Below are 17,421 nucleotides of genomic sequence, written 5' to 3' on the forward strand. Positions count from 1 at the left end.
CAGTAGTGTATAAATTAAATAAAGTTGTCTAAAAATAAGCTCTTCATTTAGTTTTGACACAATTCTGGTTTCAGTCCCGCCCACATCCAATTATTTGAATACAATAATTTGTTATCGCAACAGATACAGAAAGAAATAATGTATTAAATGCAAAAAAACAAATCACATTATGATCTCATCAAATTTATGATTTTTAAAATGTTTATATTACTTCAAAAATTAATTAATGTACTGTAGCTTGTTACTGGTAACTGATTTTAGCTATTATTACTAATAAGCACCTTCTTTTTGGACCATTAGTCAACAAAACCTCTGTAAACACTGCAGGTCTCATGTCTGGGAAAGGCACGGACATGCAGCTTTCATTTAAATTAGCTGAATGGTCACTAAAACCACACTCATAGATCATCACTTCCAGTTCATTTCAATTCAGAATTGACCCAAAGTGGTGATGTCTAAGTGGGTGTGTTTCCTTTGTACTTAGCCTGTCCATTTCCACAATTTTGACCCATTCATTCAGGCCAATTTGTGGCCTGGCTGACTGCTGGACAGTGTCACTTTAGAAAAATAATTGGTTTATCCACTATACTTGATCTCTTATTTCCAAATCTCTGTATTGTTGATTTTTCTCTCATCCTACATTTTTTGTGGAGGCACAAAAACGGCCCTGACACACATATATACGTACACATATGTACATTCTCATTAATAGATGCATAAGCAAAGGCACAAATGACCATGTTTGCATACATGCACGCAAAAACACCAGCATGCACACACACGCGCGCACCCTGAACCAGGACGGCTGCCCATATATGATCAAAAGGCTTGCGTAGGCAGCCAATTCGCGCAGGCGGGAGAGTGACACAGCTTATTCTGCAGGCCTGAAATGCAAGGCCCCATCTGTCAATGGCGTTTCAGATTCCCATGAAATGCCACTAAGAGAAAAGGTTTATTCTCTCGTTTAAAATGTGCCTGAACTCACAATGACAGCTAGTGGATTGTGCGACGATAAAGCTTGGAGAATAAGATCAAACCGAGCCCCGTGATTGAAAACGATGATTTGATGATTTAAAACCGTTGAAAAAAAAAAAAGACGGTTAAAAAGGCTCTCTTAACAAAACCGTATCCAATCCCAATTGAATACTGTATCGGTGTGAAAGAAAAATAACACTCTTGGTTTAGAAATGTGATTTCATAATTGCTTCAAAAGCTATTTAATTTTCTCCTTATAACTTTCACCATTTAATCTCACAGTATATGTCAGAACTAATGCAGGCTACTGGCATTTCTATATCCGGAAAGAGACGATGAGAGATTCGCAATAACCACGGATCAATAGAGCCTTTTCTCACTTTTTCACATAAACGAGAAAACAGACTAGTACCAAAGGCCGTTCTTTCGACTCCAGGCAAACAGCATTGACGTGAGATAAAAAGGGGGATAGTGGGAGAGTTAGGGATGAATGTCTTTGCTTGGCAGAGCTTGCTCTCTCCTTTGGGAAACCAAATCTGGTTTCCATGGCAACTCCGGTGGAGAAGACAGAGCTCGAAAGGAGGAGGAAGACAGGAAAGACTGCGGGTCCTGTTCATATTCAAATGCCTGCCTGACAGTGCGCTCCGGAAGGCACGGTTACGGCTGTGTTCACGCGAGCGTGAGAGAACACTGCTGTCTCGGTTATGTCAATATTTTCGTAGGCCTTGAATACCAGCCAACATCTAACCATACATTGAATACATCAAAAATGCATCAGCAGAATGAAGGAACAGCTGTAAGATTAAGACACAGAGCCTGATCTACCTGATCTTCCGTCCCTCTGGAAGTCCACGTGGTACCATTCTCCGTCGTTGACTTTTTTGTTGACGGCACGGGTTTTGGTGGTGCCCGAGCCCATGTCGAGCAGAAGGTATAGGTGGCCGTCCAGCATCTCTATGGCGAAGAAATCCACCTTCAAGGTTTTGGGGCTCTTGGGGTCTTTCTGCTGCTGCGGTTTGGGTTTTCCATGGCTGAAGAGGAGCAGGCCGTTGGGCTCAGTGGTGCGGAAGTCGAAGGAGATGGAACCGGCTTTTTTGGCAGTCCACTTGTCAAGGGTAATGAATGACTCTGGTGTCTCGAAAGTGACAGGATCTAGGGTAGCCACATTTTCACATTTGAAGGCCACCACACCGCTCACCTTCATTTTGGGGTCGCCTAGCTTGGCCAGTCGAGATAGCTCGAGCCTTACATCATTGTTCTTGTACACAACCTTTATGTGAAAAGAGAAGACAAACAGATTTCCAGTGAGAAAAAACTCAGACTTTATATCACATTATGTTACTGTGTATTACAACTACAGCTGGGGGTAGAAATCACGTTAATAGTCTTAAACTCTGTTCAACTATTAATAAAGTCCACAGGAAGCACAGAAACCCTAGCAATGTCTCTGATTGGAGCTGCTGGTAAATATAATTTGTTAGTATTATTTTAATTAATTATATATACATGCAATATTTACATTTATAATAAAATAAAACAAATATAAAATAAAATAAATCCTTCCTCCACTCGTTAATTGTTGTTAAAACTCAATCAATATTTTGGCTAAATGTGAAACCTCTGTTTCATTATCTTTCACCTCTTTCATTAACCACAAGCAGACTCAATGACATAATAAAGTAATACTAAAAGCTTGAGAGGTTAATGAGTGGTTATTTATCTTTTCAGGTCCATGGTTTGACAGAAACCAATAGCCATCAATCTCCTCTGGCATCTGTGCAGTGATTAAAACTAATGGCACAATACTGTAAGTAAAAATAAGATTAGATTTATAGATTTAAAGCAAATAAATGTCACTTCAGTTCTAATTTGGAATACATTTTTGTGGAGGTTAAACCTCTGTCAAACATTTGTCAAATAAACTTTTCATTTCGAGACACTGAAAGTGTGAATGTCAAAGTACAAATCCTTTTTTTATATATTTCCCTTGTAATACAGTGGGTAAGTAATCATTCAACCTTTCCGGTGTCATTTTACTATTCAATCTAAATAGCATCAAATTGCAAAGCATTTTCTGCCCTCTCAGATTGTGGGGCACAACACTTTCTCTCTATCCTCTACAAGGCCGAAACCCGGTGAAATAAACCCGAGCACCAGACTGTGAAGTGTTCACTATAACCCACTTTTAATTCAGTTTCGATTTCATTTGAGCCCTTGCCAGGAAGAAGATAATGGTATGCGGATGCAATAAAAGCTTATTGATGATGCTTCAGAAATGCCAATCACAGGCAGGCACAAGAGCATTTCCAGCCATTAACGTGCCACAGGACTGAACCCCCCTCCTCCTTCCCGCTTCATAAACTCACACGGGAGGAAAAACACTAGCGATCTGTGATAAAACACTGCACAACATGGCCGCCGGAGAAGAGCGCATTACAGATGAGAGGTTAGGGGCAGGGACAGCAGGTGGAGGACAACACATCTGTCTGTGCCACCTGATCTGAACCATCAGGAGCCTGGAAAGCACTGACCAAATGCCCCTGAGAGGTGGGACGCAATAAAACTAATGCACTAATGATGAATGGGCTTCTTGTGCACCCAGCTCTAAACGCCTGAATAAATCAACCTCGGCATAAATAACTACTCGCGCACGGTAACAAATACACACCTAAAGGTCCTCAATGTACCTCACACACATTCATAATGCACATCTTGCATGAAAATATTAAATATGACCTTTGCAAAGCAAAATAATGACAAAATAAAATGTTAAAAGGTCTCCTGTACCACCTACGCTTTAGTTGTTCTTTTAATGCCAGTGAAGCTTGTGAATGAACCAAGAAGAGGATCCATTCAGAATCCTCTTAATATGAATTCCCGTTCATGAGTTCAAAGCTCTAGTGTGTTTGATAACACCGGTCAATGACCTCAGGCCTTCTGCTAATCTGTGGAAATTATAGAGCTAAAGCACAGACAAGAGACACCAAACGCCTACACGGGGCAGCAGACCACAGCTTACACGAGTCTGCACTTTCATGTTTTGACATTGATTGATTGCTTGTGGATTGGTTTTGAAATGAAGGCTGAAGGCTAGAGGCAGAAAGTGGAGAGTCTGCACTGTTTTAATGCTCAGTGCATCCACATATTTGAATGTGAAAATATCACCTTTTGTAATCTTTAGGGCTCTTGTAAAAATTTGTGAGCATTGAAAGTGTTACATTTGCATTAAGAAAGTTATTAGTATTACTAGTATATTTGATGTCTCTGAAAAACCCATGATTTATATTTAAACTACTGGTTCTCAAAAACTGGATGCAGGATTGTTCTCATAGAGAGCGGACAACCAGAAAAAACAATGCTAAATACAAATAATAAAATAATTTGAAAATGTTTTAAAAAAATGCAAATAATAAAACTTCTTTTTAAGTAATATACTTATTTTCTTGTTTTGTTTTCAAAAACAGATCATTATTGTCATGTTACGTCAATAACCTAAAAGCCACCAAAATTACAATTATATATTTTTTTTTTATTAACAATAAAGCACTGAACTAAAGCTACATTCAATAATTTAAAATGCTAAATTACTTTAGGCATTACAACATTAGAGTGTACAGTATAAAAAAAAATTATATTTATTTTGAGATTTGGTTACTGTTTTACAGTGTTATTAAATTATTGGTGGCAGCAAAGGTAATCTTAATGTAAATAATATAAATTAGCATGAAAATAAACATTTTATTTTAAACCAAACTAAAATATTAATAAAAAAATAAACTATACAATAAAATGTAAAAACTATGTTAATGTATTCTATTCAGTCTATGTCATGATAATAATTCTGCAGGTTGCATAACATATGGAAGCCATGAACAAAACTGTGCATGGTTAAAAAAAGAAAAAGGGACATTTGATGGTTCTGTGTTGGGTCACGTGGTGACCACAGTAAAAACCACTGATCTAGGCTGTGTGTAAGATTAGACATGATAAATAGACGTACAAGGTAAATGTCAGTGAGCAGTTGTCACTAACTGTGGGTCTATAGGTTAATGAATGAATCACCAAGAGCTACAGCACCTTAAGTTCAACCAACACCATCATTGTCTCCCTGTTTCATAAATCAATCACAATCAACTCAATTTAACTGCTCTTCACTAGCTTACTGAAATTAGATAAATATGCATTTTTTTCTATATATAAAACAAAGTGGCAGGCATTTTATTTCTGTTTATAATACCAAAAACATATCTGACTTCCTGGCAGTCAGAACATCTCTTTACTTCACCAGCTGGCGTATCAGAGGACATCCCATTCCACAGGGATACGAGTCTAACATGAAGGATGGAAGCTGATGCATGAGACAACATGTTCTCCACAGTTTTCCTCTCAGGAGTTTTACGATCACAGTCAAGAGCATGTGAGGTAGTGGACTGGTGATCTGTCACACACATCTATCTATCAAATATTGCTGAGAACTGAGTGATTCTAAAGTATTTCATTAGGCTGGCTTTTAATTTCCACATGAACTTAAATGTATTATTTACTTATTTATCAAATTTGTCGCACTCTTGTTTATTAGTTAGTTCTGTCACTGTTGACGATCTGTGACCCATTTTCAAATTAACAGTCTTCAGATGTGAGGAAACCTCATCAGCAATGTTAATTAGAGAATGCATTTCAACTCTGTTGCTCTGTTTCGGCTCCCGAGTCCGTGGCGACTGATAAATAATTCCTTCAGTTGTTGGTTTACGTGATGCGTTATATGTTTTCACAGGTCAGAGACAGCACACATAAGTACAATGTTGATGTCCATAAAATGTATAAAAAGCAACTAATACAAATGATAAAAACAGCAGACATTATGTGAATGCTGTATTGACTTATACAGCTTGCTATACTGCTTGTTCCGAGTAATTGACTCATTCACTGAAAGGGATGTGTTCAAAATAATAGCAGTGTGGAGTTTAATTAGATAATTCCATCATTCTGTAAAAAAATGGGTCATTAATTGACCTTTATTAACGAAAAAGGGACGCAAATTTTCAAACAATTTCATAAAATACATTTCCTTCTGAATTACTGAGAAATTGGGCCATTCCAAACATTCCAGCAAGTAATAACCGTCATTTCACAGTCCCGGTTAGCTATAAACCCGATATAGTCCGGCTATTAGTAACCCACTTCTAGCCCAAATAACCTTGAATTTGGTTACATGTCATTTTTCCCTAAATAACTTCTACAATGTATGATATTCCATCATGTAAGCAAAGTCAACAGTGATAACAAGGTGTTTGATTTCATTTCTTTGACATGTTTTCTTGGGCTATGTTTAGAGGTCTATTCAATTTTTATTGACAGCCCAAATTTTGCCTTGTTTTAGTCTAGACGTCAGGGCAGTGTTTGGACAGCTATTAGATGGCTATGTTAGATAGAAGCTATAACAGCAAGAAGCCCCCGTAAAGCACCATTGTTGGAAAAAGCGGTTCAAATGTGCCAAGGAACACATCGATTGGCCCAAAGAGAAATGACGTAACATTCTGTGGACTGATGAGAATAAAATTGTTATTTTCGGGTCTAGTGGTCACTGACAGTACGTCAGGAGACCCCCGGGTGCTGAATTCAAGCCAAGGTACACTGTGAAGACAGTGAAGCATGTTGGCGCAAAAATTATGGTATGAGGATGTTTTTCATACTATAGTGTTGGACCTATTTATCTCAAACCAGGGATCATTGATCAGTTTGAATACATTAAAATACTTAAAATAAAAAGAGATTGTTGCCCTATGCCTAAGAAGAAATGCCCCTGAAATGGGTCTTTCAACAAGACAACGACCCTAAACACAAGAGTAAGCGAGCAACATCTTGGTTCTTTATTTGATACACAACTGTGTTGTGTACAGATTTTTTTTTTTTTTTTTGAACACAACTGTAACTAACTAATGAACTGTGAACATTAAATAACTTTCCTAAGGTAAATGCAACATTAAGTTGTTGTTGGTTGTTCAAAAGTTGTTTCATTGAATCTTACCGAAATGTATCATGTCTCATGTAATCGTTCAGTGTTTCAAATGAGGAAAATTGTACAGTATCTTTAAACAAATGTTTTGATGTTCATGCATGCTTTTTGCTTGTGCTTGTATTAATTATTATACAGTTGTGGTCAGAATTAATTGCACCCCTGGTAATTATGATCAAAAATGGCTGTAAAAAATAAATCTGCATTGTTTATCCTTTTGATCTTTCATTAAAAAAAATCGCAAAAATCGAACCTCACATAATGCCTGATGAGTTTGATCAGAGACAAGAGATCAGAGACCATTCCTCCATACAGAATCTCTCCAGATCCTTCAGATTCACAAGTACATGTTGGTGCTTCTTCTCTTCAGTTCACCCCACTCATTTTCTATAGGGTTCAGTTTAGGGGACAGGGACGGTCATGGAAGAAGCTTCATTTTGTGCTCAGTTACCCATTTTTGTAATGATTTTGATGTTTGTTTTGGACCGTTTTCCTGATGGAAGATCCAACCACGGCCCATTATAAGATTTCTAGAAGAGGCAGTCAGGTTTTGATTTTTTATCTGTTGGTATTTGCTAGAATCCATAATATGTATAATGTATCTGAACAAGATGTCCAGGACCTCCAGCAAAAAAATAGGCCCACAACATATAAGATCCAGCAGTATATTTAACCGTAGGCATGGGGTCCATTTTATCCTTTTTTGCAATTTTTTTGAATGAAAGATCAAAAGGATAAACAATGCAGATTTATTTTTTACAGGCATTTTGATCATATTTACCAGAGGTGCCATTAATTCTGACCACAACTGCATAAATTATATTTAAGTGGAAGCAAAGAATTGCGCTGGCTCTTGAACTGAAGCACTACACAGATCTGTAAATTCACATTTAAGAGTGTCAAATTTTCATTTTGTGATAAAATGGACAGAATTTGAAAGATGAGACTTTGTTTATTATCAGAAGTAACAAAGCACAACGCTCTTTGTGATTACTGGATGGAAAGCGCTACAAATAATGTTTGGTGTAGGGAGAAAACGCGAACCTGGCAACCCTGGCTTGAACTACGGGAGATGCGTAGGGTCAAATAGAGCCTGCTCTAACATCGTTATTTTTTGTTTACGCGTTGTTATATGATGTTATTGTTGCATTAACTTCCACAGCCTTAAATTCAACACAACAGACTTTTTATTCACACATATGTGTCAGTCTGACACGTTTTTCTGCTCCCTTTTGATTAACTGGATATAATCGGCCCTGATCATCGGCTGTTTTTAGACAATCAGCCAATATAGATTACTCCCTAAACACACACACACTACTGTTCAAATGTAAGGACGCATCTCTCTTTTTTCATTCAATATATATACATATACATATAAATGTATACTGTATACTTCCTATAAAATAAAACTAGTGCAATAAGGTCATATCTTTCTATCATTCAAAATGTAAATGAATAAATGTAATACAGTATCAATTGAAGGTAATTAAATTACTGGGAGACTTCTGGGTGGAAAGAGGTTTTTTTAAGTAGCAATTTTCAGGGCACTTACCTCTTTCAGGCAGCCCATAAAGTTGTTGCTAACGGGGGATCCGGGCAGATCCGCAGTGCTGGGACTACCCCCGACATAGAAAAAGTCGTCCGAGCCTAGCATGGTGTAGTCCTCTTGTGTATATCCAGTGGTGGTCAGAATTCCATCCACGGATATTGTAACCTAGACAACAAAGCACAGGGAAAGGACACGCTATACTCACATATAACTTGAATGCTGTTACAGGGCTTTGGTCCCCCTCTTAAGGATTTGGATGCTTGGTTTTGTTTTGTTTTTGTCTTTAATACTTCTTATTTATGTATTTATTTATTGCTTTTCTCTTTTTATTGGTTTAATGTGAACCCATTTTCATGTCTGTTTCAGGAAAATCTTATTTATTTATTATTTGACTTTTTTTTTTTGTCCTTCTAGATTTACGTTTTTGGTGTAAAATTCTAGTATGCCTTAGGTGAGCTGAGGAAGTCTGCGGCACATTAGCCCATGATCAATGTTAGTGGTGCCACTAATAGAGCACAAAAAATAAATCAGCAGACACAAAAATGGTGTTAGTAGTATGTGTGTTTCTGAGAGTTAGTATCGCTTGAATCCAGTGCGTGTGAGTAGTTTCAGCAGTTTTCAATGTATTTATATGAGGTAAAAACAAAGAACACGGCGTGCTAAGAGGTTAGAAATGAAAGCACAGGCAATTAGAGGCACATCTCTCACAGATTTAGTTGAATGGATGCATGCTTCATTATCCCTCCCTCTCCACATGCAAACAATGGTTGGTTAGAGAGAATAATTCTTCTCACAGATTAGATTGCACAGGAATGAGTACAGAGAGAAGGGGAGGGAAAAGTACACAAATACGAAGAAGCTCATGAGACCAATCACAGCAGAGGTGTCTGCATGCATAAGCGTGTTCACATGAAGAAGCAAGCAAATACTACAACAGACGAGATGACTGGCCACCCATGCCAGCCTTAAATGTACTGATGAAACAGAGGTGTTAGTACACGGGGTGGCCAGAATGCACACCATGCTGAACAACAGGCCTCAAAGCTAGCTGGACCAATGAAAAGGCTCAGAGCCAGCCAGCCGAGACCGATCGGTGAGCAAAACCTTATGCAAAAGAACCCAAAGAAGGAAAAGATGCAAGATAACCTAAAAAAAAACGATAAAGATGAACGGGACAGAAAGAGCTGAGGAAACCGAACTAATGAGAAGAAAAAGAAATGGGGAATTTGGGCAGGGCAGGGGAAGTAAGCGTAAAGAGTACCAACCGCATTTTCCCCCTTTTTTTGTTTAGTATTGATGTCTACGATTCAAAAAAAGGAAAATAGACACACGGCAAACCCAAACTAAGAAACAATTAGAATGATATCTACCGAACAATGTAGTTTGTTTACCATAGCGTGTCCAATGCCTGAGTGCTTTGTGGAAAAGGGGGGAGAAAGGAAATTAAAAAACTGTGAACAGAACACCGTTCCTTAATCAAAAAAGATGGTCTCTTGCCAAGGTTAGTACATCAGCGTTGCACGTTAGTAAGAGGTAACAGGTTAGTAAATGACACATTCCATGGATGAAAGGTTAGTTTCTTTCCCCAAAAGCAGGTTAGTAAACATTTAAAAAGGGCAAAAGAAGAGAAGGAAAGGAGAAGCAGAAGAGATCTGCACCGTGGAGTTCCTCTGGGACGCATCTAGTCTACTCTGTTCCAAACACTGTCTCTTCCTATTCCTGGCACTCCGCTAACTTTACTGGTGACAGAACACACCACTGAGCTTTTTATGTTTACTGCCTGTCCTATCCAACTTCGTGCCACACATCTCGGATCTTATCCAAGTCTTGACACTTCAAAGGGGTTCTGCGTTGACAGATGATGCACTCATGTAATGTAGTGAGAGGTGGCACTATCAAATAGTGACAGGTAAAATATGGATGCCGTAGCGTCTGAGGTTGAATTCAAATATTAGTCAGGGGGAACAGTGTTAAGGGTACGCTCACTCATGTCTAAAAGCTGAATTAATGGCTGGTATCAGGAGTGTCTTTTTACATTAACTCTTCTCTATGCTACATAAATTAAGCTTATTTAAAATGCTAAAAGTGCATCAAAAGCCTAGAACTTTCTCTGTAGTAGTGGACTTTTAGTAGCAACTTTCAAACACATAATATGGAAACGTAAACTATTTTAAATGGATGCATGTCTTGGTTAAAGTGTTTCGGTTAAATCTATTCCGAGGGTTAGTTTGATGCTACTAATCTGAATCTGAATGTATCCAATCTCGACCTCTGCCTTTTCTGCGCGGTTACCTGACGAAGGTTCCTGGTAACCTTCACATCATGCCAGGCATTGTCATTAAATTTCCCATTGACGGGCTCCACCAGGGCCTCGAAGGCCCCAGAGCCCAGGTTGATGACCAGCGAGACGGCACCATTCTTCAGCGCCAGGTTGACGTAGTCTGCAGACTTTCCGGTGTGGAGCATCAGTCCATTGCGCTGCAGGGTCTTGAAGGAGAGGGTAATCTCATCGCTACTGCTCTGGATGGGGTTTGGGGACAGGTCGTAACAGAAATACTCTGAACCCTTGAAGGTGGCCACATACTCTTCTCTCTCTGTAAGAACATGGAGAAACAAAGCAGGTAAGCCAGGAGCAGACCAGATATTTGCATTAAAAGAGGTTGTTCAGCTGCATTAATAGCAAACTAGAAAGGCAATGCAATGCAATGCAATATAAAAGTTTAATTGGAAAGATGAGCAAATATAGGGGTAAGTGACATGATGCTTTTTTGCCCTATCTATCAATGTATTAAAAAATACGTTAAAATGCAATTTATAACTATAATGAAGGATTGATCAAACCTGTTATAAATAAAAATGTTTTGGGAGGGGGTGGGGGGAATAAAGTAAAGTAAAAAAAAATATATATATATAAGGGAGTATCAGTAGATATTTTATTAAAACCTTATTTAAAAGAAAAACTAAACTAGTTTGTCATAATCCTTTATCACTATTTCTTAGAGAGAGAAAAACTAACATTGAAAACCTGTCCACCAAATCAACAGTAATGTGGTCCAACCAACATGCAAGAAAAAAGGAAATGACATCATAGAGGGGACTCCTGCAGACCACCATGATTGTGTGTCTAGATCAAGTCTCTTAAAATATCAGATACCTTGAACTTTTTATTACAAGGCAAGGTTAGTTCAGGTTGTAAAATGCCATGCGGTGCGACTACACAAAACCTTGATATTCATGACATTTACAATAATAATGAAATAAAAATACCACATGGCATTTTTAGAGTCATTCAAATTAAACCTTTCTTGAAAAATGGTATATGAGTATTTTTCTTTTTTTCAAAAACCATATACAAACATTAATACCAAGCACAAAAAAAGCATGTCAAAGTGTTTCTTTGTTGTGGATGCATTTATAGGGCATTGGCCCTCCATCCCATGATAATACAGAGCAGATAACTTACCGTCCATCTACTGCCTACCACGCTTACTGGACACAAGACTTGCTATTTTCAAATTACCTACCTGTATAAAGCCAAAAACCAGTCAAAAGTCATACTAAAGGGGTCAAACGTTGTAGAAACTCACCACAGTCAATCTGAGAGTGATTGGTTGCTGTCAGTATGCCCGCACACACACACCTGAGATTGAGGTCAGAGCCATCTTGCTCATAAATGAGAACCAAGGTCTTTGATAATGGTGACCATAAATAAAGCAGCCACACATATCAGGACATAATTACCAAATCAGTCAGCGAGACCCATTACTGTAAGCGTGCTGGCACAGAACCCAGGCACGCACACTCTCACTCCTCTTCCCATTTGCGCAAACAGCTTCGACTGTCACACAGATCTGAGAGTATTTTGGGAACTTGGTTAAAATATTAACTGAAGAGGCGCCCATTAATAAAGTGTGAAGTCCTATCTCCACAGCTACCTTCTTACCGGTAAATACAATTATATTATTACAGAGCAGAGCTGAGTCTACTTCTCATCAGGAATATTAATGACTTTAACAGGCAATTTACAGCAAGACTCAACCAAATTAACATAAATCCAGGAATCTGCAACACAATTAACCTAAAACACCATAAGACCAGCTCATTTGTTCTGGAATTGTCTGGAATATTCTTAAGATAAACCCTGGAGATATCAACAAGGCTCATTTACTCCATCTTTTTCTCCATCCTTCATCACCCTTCCTGTGTCCACTGCGAGTTAAATAAGCTTTTTGCCTCGGCTGATGAAGTGTGTGTGTGTGTGTGTGTGTGTGTGTGTGTGTGTGTGTGTGTGTGTGTGTGTGTGTGTGTGTGTGTGTGTGTGTGTGTGTGTGTGTGTGTGTGTGTGTTTGTGCACAAAGAGCCAAAGGGTGGTGCTGTATCTGGCTCTCTTCCACCTCTTCCATATACCACTGAGTCAGCTATAATGTGACTCAGTGCAGGAAGGCGCCCACAGTTGCACCAGCAAAACAGGCTTTTGCATCAACACACAAACACACTGGGCCATACACACAACATTTCACACAGTATATATATTGGATGCCCAGAATAACCACAAAATGGCCTTTAAATCCCAATTCAAATGCCAGTAACAGAGTGTGTTATGAGTCTTTCATCTCAATTCGTCTCCGTTGTGACTGCTGTCCCATCTCCAATCAGATTTTTTCTCTGCAAAAACTCTTACAGGAAATAAAATCTTCAAGAGCAAATAACCAGGAAGGCTTGATTAAATGCAGCATTAAAATATATGTCATCATAAATATGCATACATCATACATAACATCATACGTATTTTCTGTTTCTGTTTTAAGCCATATCCAACCTGTTGTTATCATTCATTTTTGACAGTGTCTAATTACGCCAACCTGGGTAACAGCTATTTTCTCTAACCGCCACTGCTCATTCAATTTACCCTTATAAAACAGCACATTACTTCCATTTTGCACAATGCTATTTGTGTAAGAGATATGTAATATATATATGTGTATATGTAATATAATATGTAAGAGATATGGCCCAAAAGAGCATACCATTTTTTTTCTTTGAAAGCTCATTGTACAATCTATGAAATCAACTGCGGTTTAAATTGTCTATCAACCTGCCGACATAGCATTTGAAGATACATGCCATTTGTGATGGCTGATTCCTTTTGGAATAATTCAGCTTTCTCTGTTAACACAAACAGTGAATTTATGATGTACACAAACAAATATGTAGCTGATATCATTGTCTCAGCCCTGATCTGCTATTTTAGCACTACTAATTTGGTTTAGCTGCCTTCTGCCATATTTTAAAGCAGCAGCATACTTCTGATGTTTATACATTTAGAAAATTGTAAATTTTCCTATTCAGTCAGTGTTAAAGTGTCCCTATTTTGCCTTTTTTCAAATATTACCTTTCATACAGAATCAGAACTGAATTTGAATCTTCAAACAAACCATTTAGTCTTTAAAGAAAGAGGTGATGAGAAATGTAAACTATGAGAAAATAGATTTTTGGATTGATTTAAAAGGGACCTATTATGCAAAATTCACTTTTGCATGGTGTTTGGACATAAATGTGTGATGGCAGTGTGCGTACACAACCACCCAGCAGTGATAAATATCCATCCACTCCTTTTTTTTAAAAATCCCCATAAATCATAAGCGGTGTCTCCCAACGACCTGTTTTCAGAATGCGGCTTTAGTGACATCACTAAAGCCACAGGCCCCGCCCACGAGTGTTGACAGACACTGCCGTTTTAACTTTGAACCACCCTGATCGAGGTCACAGTGAGTTGTACACATCCGCCATTGCTGCACTGTCGAGAATGTCTCCCAAGCCTTGTCGGTGTTGTGTAGCTGGATGTATTAATCCACATAGCTCTATTTATTTACTGGAGCGATAGGCCTAACGTTATTGATAGTGGCAGAAATGAAAGTGAGAGCGCACACTTTATTTAAGTTCATAGGAGTTGTTCTCTTACGAGAGTATCTCTCGTACTGCGTAATATCTTACGCTATGGGGAAAACCTCTTTTCCACGAGATATTGAAGCCAAAAATTAGCCTTAATTTTGAATTAATGTAAAACGCTGTGCGGCAGCATGCAGACATAGCCAAGATGGCTCGCGCGCCTATTGGCTGCCCTGCGGCAACAGCAGCAGCCTATCGAGAGAGGCCCTGCATGACGTGATACCCAATGGGGGCGCTTCGCGCCCATTTCGTCACGTCCCGCCAGAATAGGCGTGGCCTTGGCCTATAAATAAGCTCGACAGGCTGATACAAACTGATTTTCATCTCTTCAGCGAAGCACTACTGCATCGCTGGATCCGGAGTGAGAAGCCGCGCTGTTGACAGAAAGCCTTCTGCGGGACAAGCCTTCAAGCCTGAAGCCGCTGGCCTTCACCTCGCCGCCTTCAGCCGGCGTACCTGCTACGCTTTCCGGCGTCTATATCCTTTCATTGCTAAGAGTGTGTGTTCGCCGCTGCTACTCACACTCTCACTGCATATCTCTCTCTCTCCTAAAAGAGCTGCGTCTTTTTAAAGATGCAAAGATCCTGCGGCTCATGCCGAGACACACTCAGCGACGGGGACCGTCATCTGCGCTTCCTGCCTGGGTGAGGATAACGCGGCTCTCGCGCTTTGCCCTCATTACGAGCTGATGCCCATGGTGACTCTGAGGACTCGCCAGGCATCCTTCTCAGAGCCTGCCCTTCCACCCGCTGTAGTGCCGCGCCGTAAAAGCGCCGTACTCAGCGGGTCCCCGAGCCTTCTCCAGCCCGTGAAAGCTCGCCGGTTCGCCCGCCAGCTTCACCAGCTTCACTCGAGTCGCTCACTGACGGATAACGGCCGCCGCGCGCCGACGCTTCCGCCGTTAATGACGACGAGATAGCTGCATCTGTAGAGAAGGCCAGCTGCTCTATCCTGGCGTCGGACAGTGAGGATTGGGCGAGCTCTGTGGACCTCCCCCCTCTGCCCGAGAGTCGTCAGGGAAACGGGCCAGCATCAAAACCGCGGTGCGGCTAGCTTTCTTTACGTTACAAGAAAGCTACCCAGCCCCCCGTGGACATGCGTCACCGGCGAAATGAGGAAATAGTGTGTTTTGGTCCCGCCGAGGCCGGACCAATCTCCATTTCTCAAACATTTCTCAGCTCCTCGTAGTCTGAGCGGCTGAAAATGTCAATATTGCAGTAATGAGCCTGTTGTATAGCACGCACGCCTGCAAACAAACGCCAACACACACACAAAACTGTGATGACGCTTTCTTATCTGCACGAGAGACCCGTGTTCGATCCCAGCTCTCGCAGCAGAAAAAAAAAAAAAAAAGTCTCGCCGCGGCCAGACTTCCACCGGACTTTTGCTCGTTCAGTTCCAGAAAATGCGACTGTTCCAGTGTATTTTGAAGTAAACAAGCCGGTACCATGGCCCGCTTGCCTGCACACAAATGCCGTTTCCACGGCGACCCAGAAAAGTCATATAAGCAGTGTATTTTCTGGTATTCCGGCCACAGCCGATGGTGTTATGAGTGTAATAAAAATGCCCACAGCCCAGTGTTCATTTCTACACAAACACAGCCCGCCACAGTGCAGGGTTCACACAAATTAGGTCGACAATGTAGTGAATGTGCCCACAACCCAGTGCCCACAAACACTACACACTGCATGTACCACGGTTTCTGTAAAACGAAACCAACACAAATACAGTCAGCTAAGACCCACAGTGTTTAAGTCTCGCCGTTGCCCGACTCCACCGAAACTTCTCGCTCGTTCAGTTCCAAACAATGTGACTGTTCCAGTGTATTTCGCAGTAAACAAGCCGGTACCACAGCCCGCTTGCCTGCACACAAACGCCATTTTTACGGCGACCCAGATAAATCCCAAAAAAGAGTGTTTTTTCTGGTATTCCGGCTACGGCCGATGGTGTAATGAGTGTTGTAAGAATGCCCACGTCTCAGGGTTTGTCCCGCTCGCTCTCTCTCCACAATCTGTCATAGAGAATTCGAGCACGACCAGGCTGCCCGCGGTGATCGGCGCGCCTCCCGCCTCGCACACTGTAAACACAGTGTTTATGTCTCAGCACACCGAAGCTCTGCGGCCGCCGCTATGCCGCGGCCAGAGCCCGGATTTCATTCTACCTCTAGCTATTCACGCAGAGGCGTGGGCAAAGCTTACAGGGGTATCAGAATGGGTGTTGAACACTATAAAAAGAGGCTATTCGCTACAGTTCGCTCGACATCCCCGCCGTTACACGGCGCGAGTCAAAACCACGGTAAACAATGAAGTCTCATCTACTTCGAGCCGAAATAGCAAAACTGCTGAGCAAAGGGGCCATAGAACGTTTATCTCAGGCTCAGAGCGATGGGGGGCTATACAGCCGATATTTTCTGGTACCGAAAAAAGACGGGGGTCTCAGACCCATTCTAGATCTGCGACAGTTGAACAGAGTGCTTATGAAGCGCCAGTTCAGAATGCTGACAACCAGGAAAATGCTGGGCCTCATGGCCTCGGCATCTTCGGTACTTCAGCTGGGCCTGCTTCGCATACGCCCACTGCAGTTATGGCTGAAAGCGCGAGTTCCACCCCGGGCATGGACCTCTGGTCTGTTTCGCCTCAGGGTCGACATGAAATGGGTTTTGGCTCTTGAACCTTGGAAAATAGCCGAATGGTGTCAGTCAGGCGTGAGTCTGGGGACTCCCTTGAGTGTGACGGTGGTGTCCACGGACGCCTCAACCTCGGGATGGGGCTGCTCGAGGGCAGACCGTTCTTTGACAGACATTTTCTGTCTGGAAATGCTGGCAGTCGACAACGCGCTACAGCGCGTTTGTCCCCAGATAAAAGGCCGCCACGTCTTAGTCCGGTCGGACAACATGTCAGTGGTGGTATACATAAATCGCCAGGGTGGC

The 17,421-nt window shown here is 40.8% G+C and overlaps 2 protein-coding genes across 24 annotated transcripts in view; both read right to left on the reverse strand.

The window, feature by feature from the left end:
* The window catches only part of calm2b (calmodulin 2b, (phosphorylase kinase, delta)), a 376,281-nt gene that overhangs the window by 254,983 nt on the left and 103,877 nt on the right, over nt 1-17,421 (reverse strand). The window lies entirely within an intron of this gene.
* Nucleotides 1-17,421, reverse strand: part of nrxn1a (neurexin 1a) — a 204,591-nt gene that overhangs the window by 107,583 nt on the left and 79,587 nt on the right. For 21 of the 23 annotated variants that reach the window (XM_077200870.1, XM_077200865.1, XM_077200874.1 and 18 more), the window contains 3 exons: nt 10,836-11,137; nt 8,547-8,708; nt 1,801-2,245 (listed from right to left, as the gene is read on the reverse strand). In XM_077200870.1, coding sequence (XP_077056985.1) covers nt 1,801-2,245; nt 8,547-8,708; nt 10,836-11,137 — 909 coding nt within the window. Of the gene's footprint in view, nt 1-1,800; nt 2,246-8,546; nt 8,709-9,934; nt 9,959-10,835; nt 11,138-17,421 lie in introns of all 23 variants that reach the window. The other 2 variants (XM_077200859.1, XM_077200880.1) reach the window with 1 other exon arrangement.

The sequence above is a fragment of the Siphateles boraxobius genome, unplaced genomic scaffold (genome assembly GCF_051911475.1).
Source record: "Siphateles boraxobius isolate OS27281-9 unplaced genomic scaffold, OSU_SipBor_1 46, whole genome shotgun sequence".
NCBI classification, from domain to species: Eukaryota; Metazoa; Chordata; class Actinopteri; order Cypriniformes; family Leuciscidae; genus Siphateles; species Siphateles boraxobius.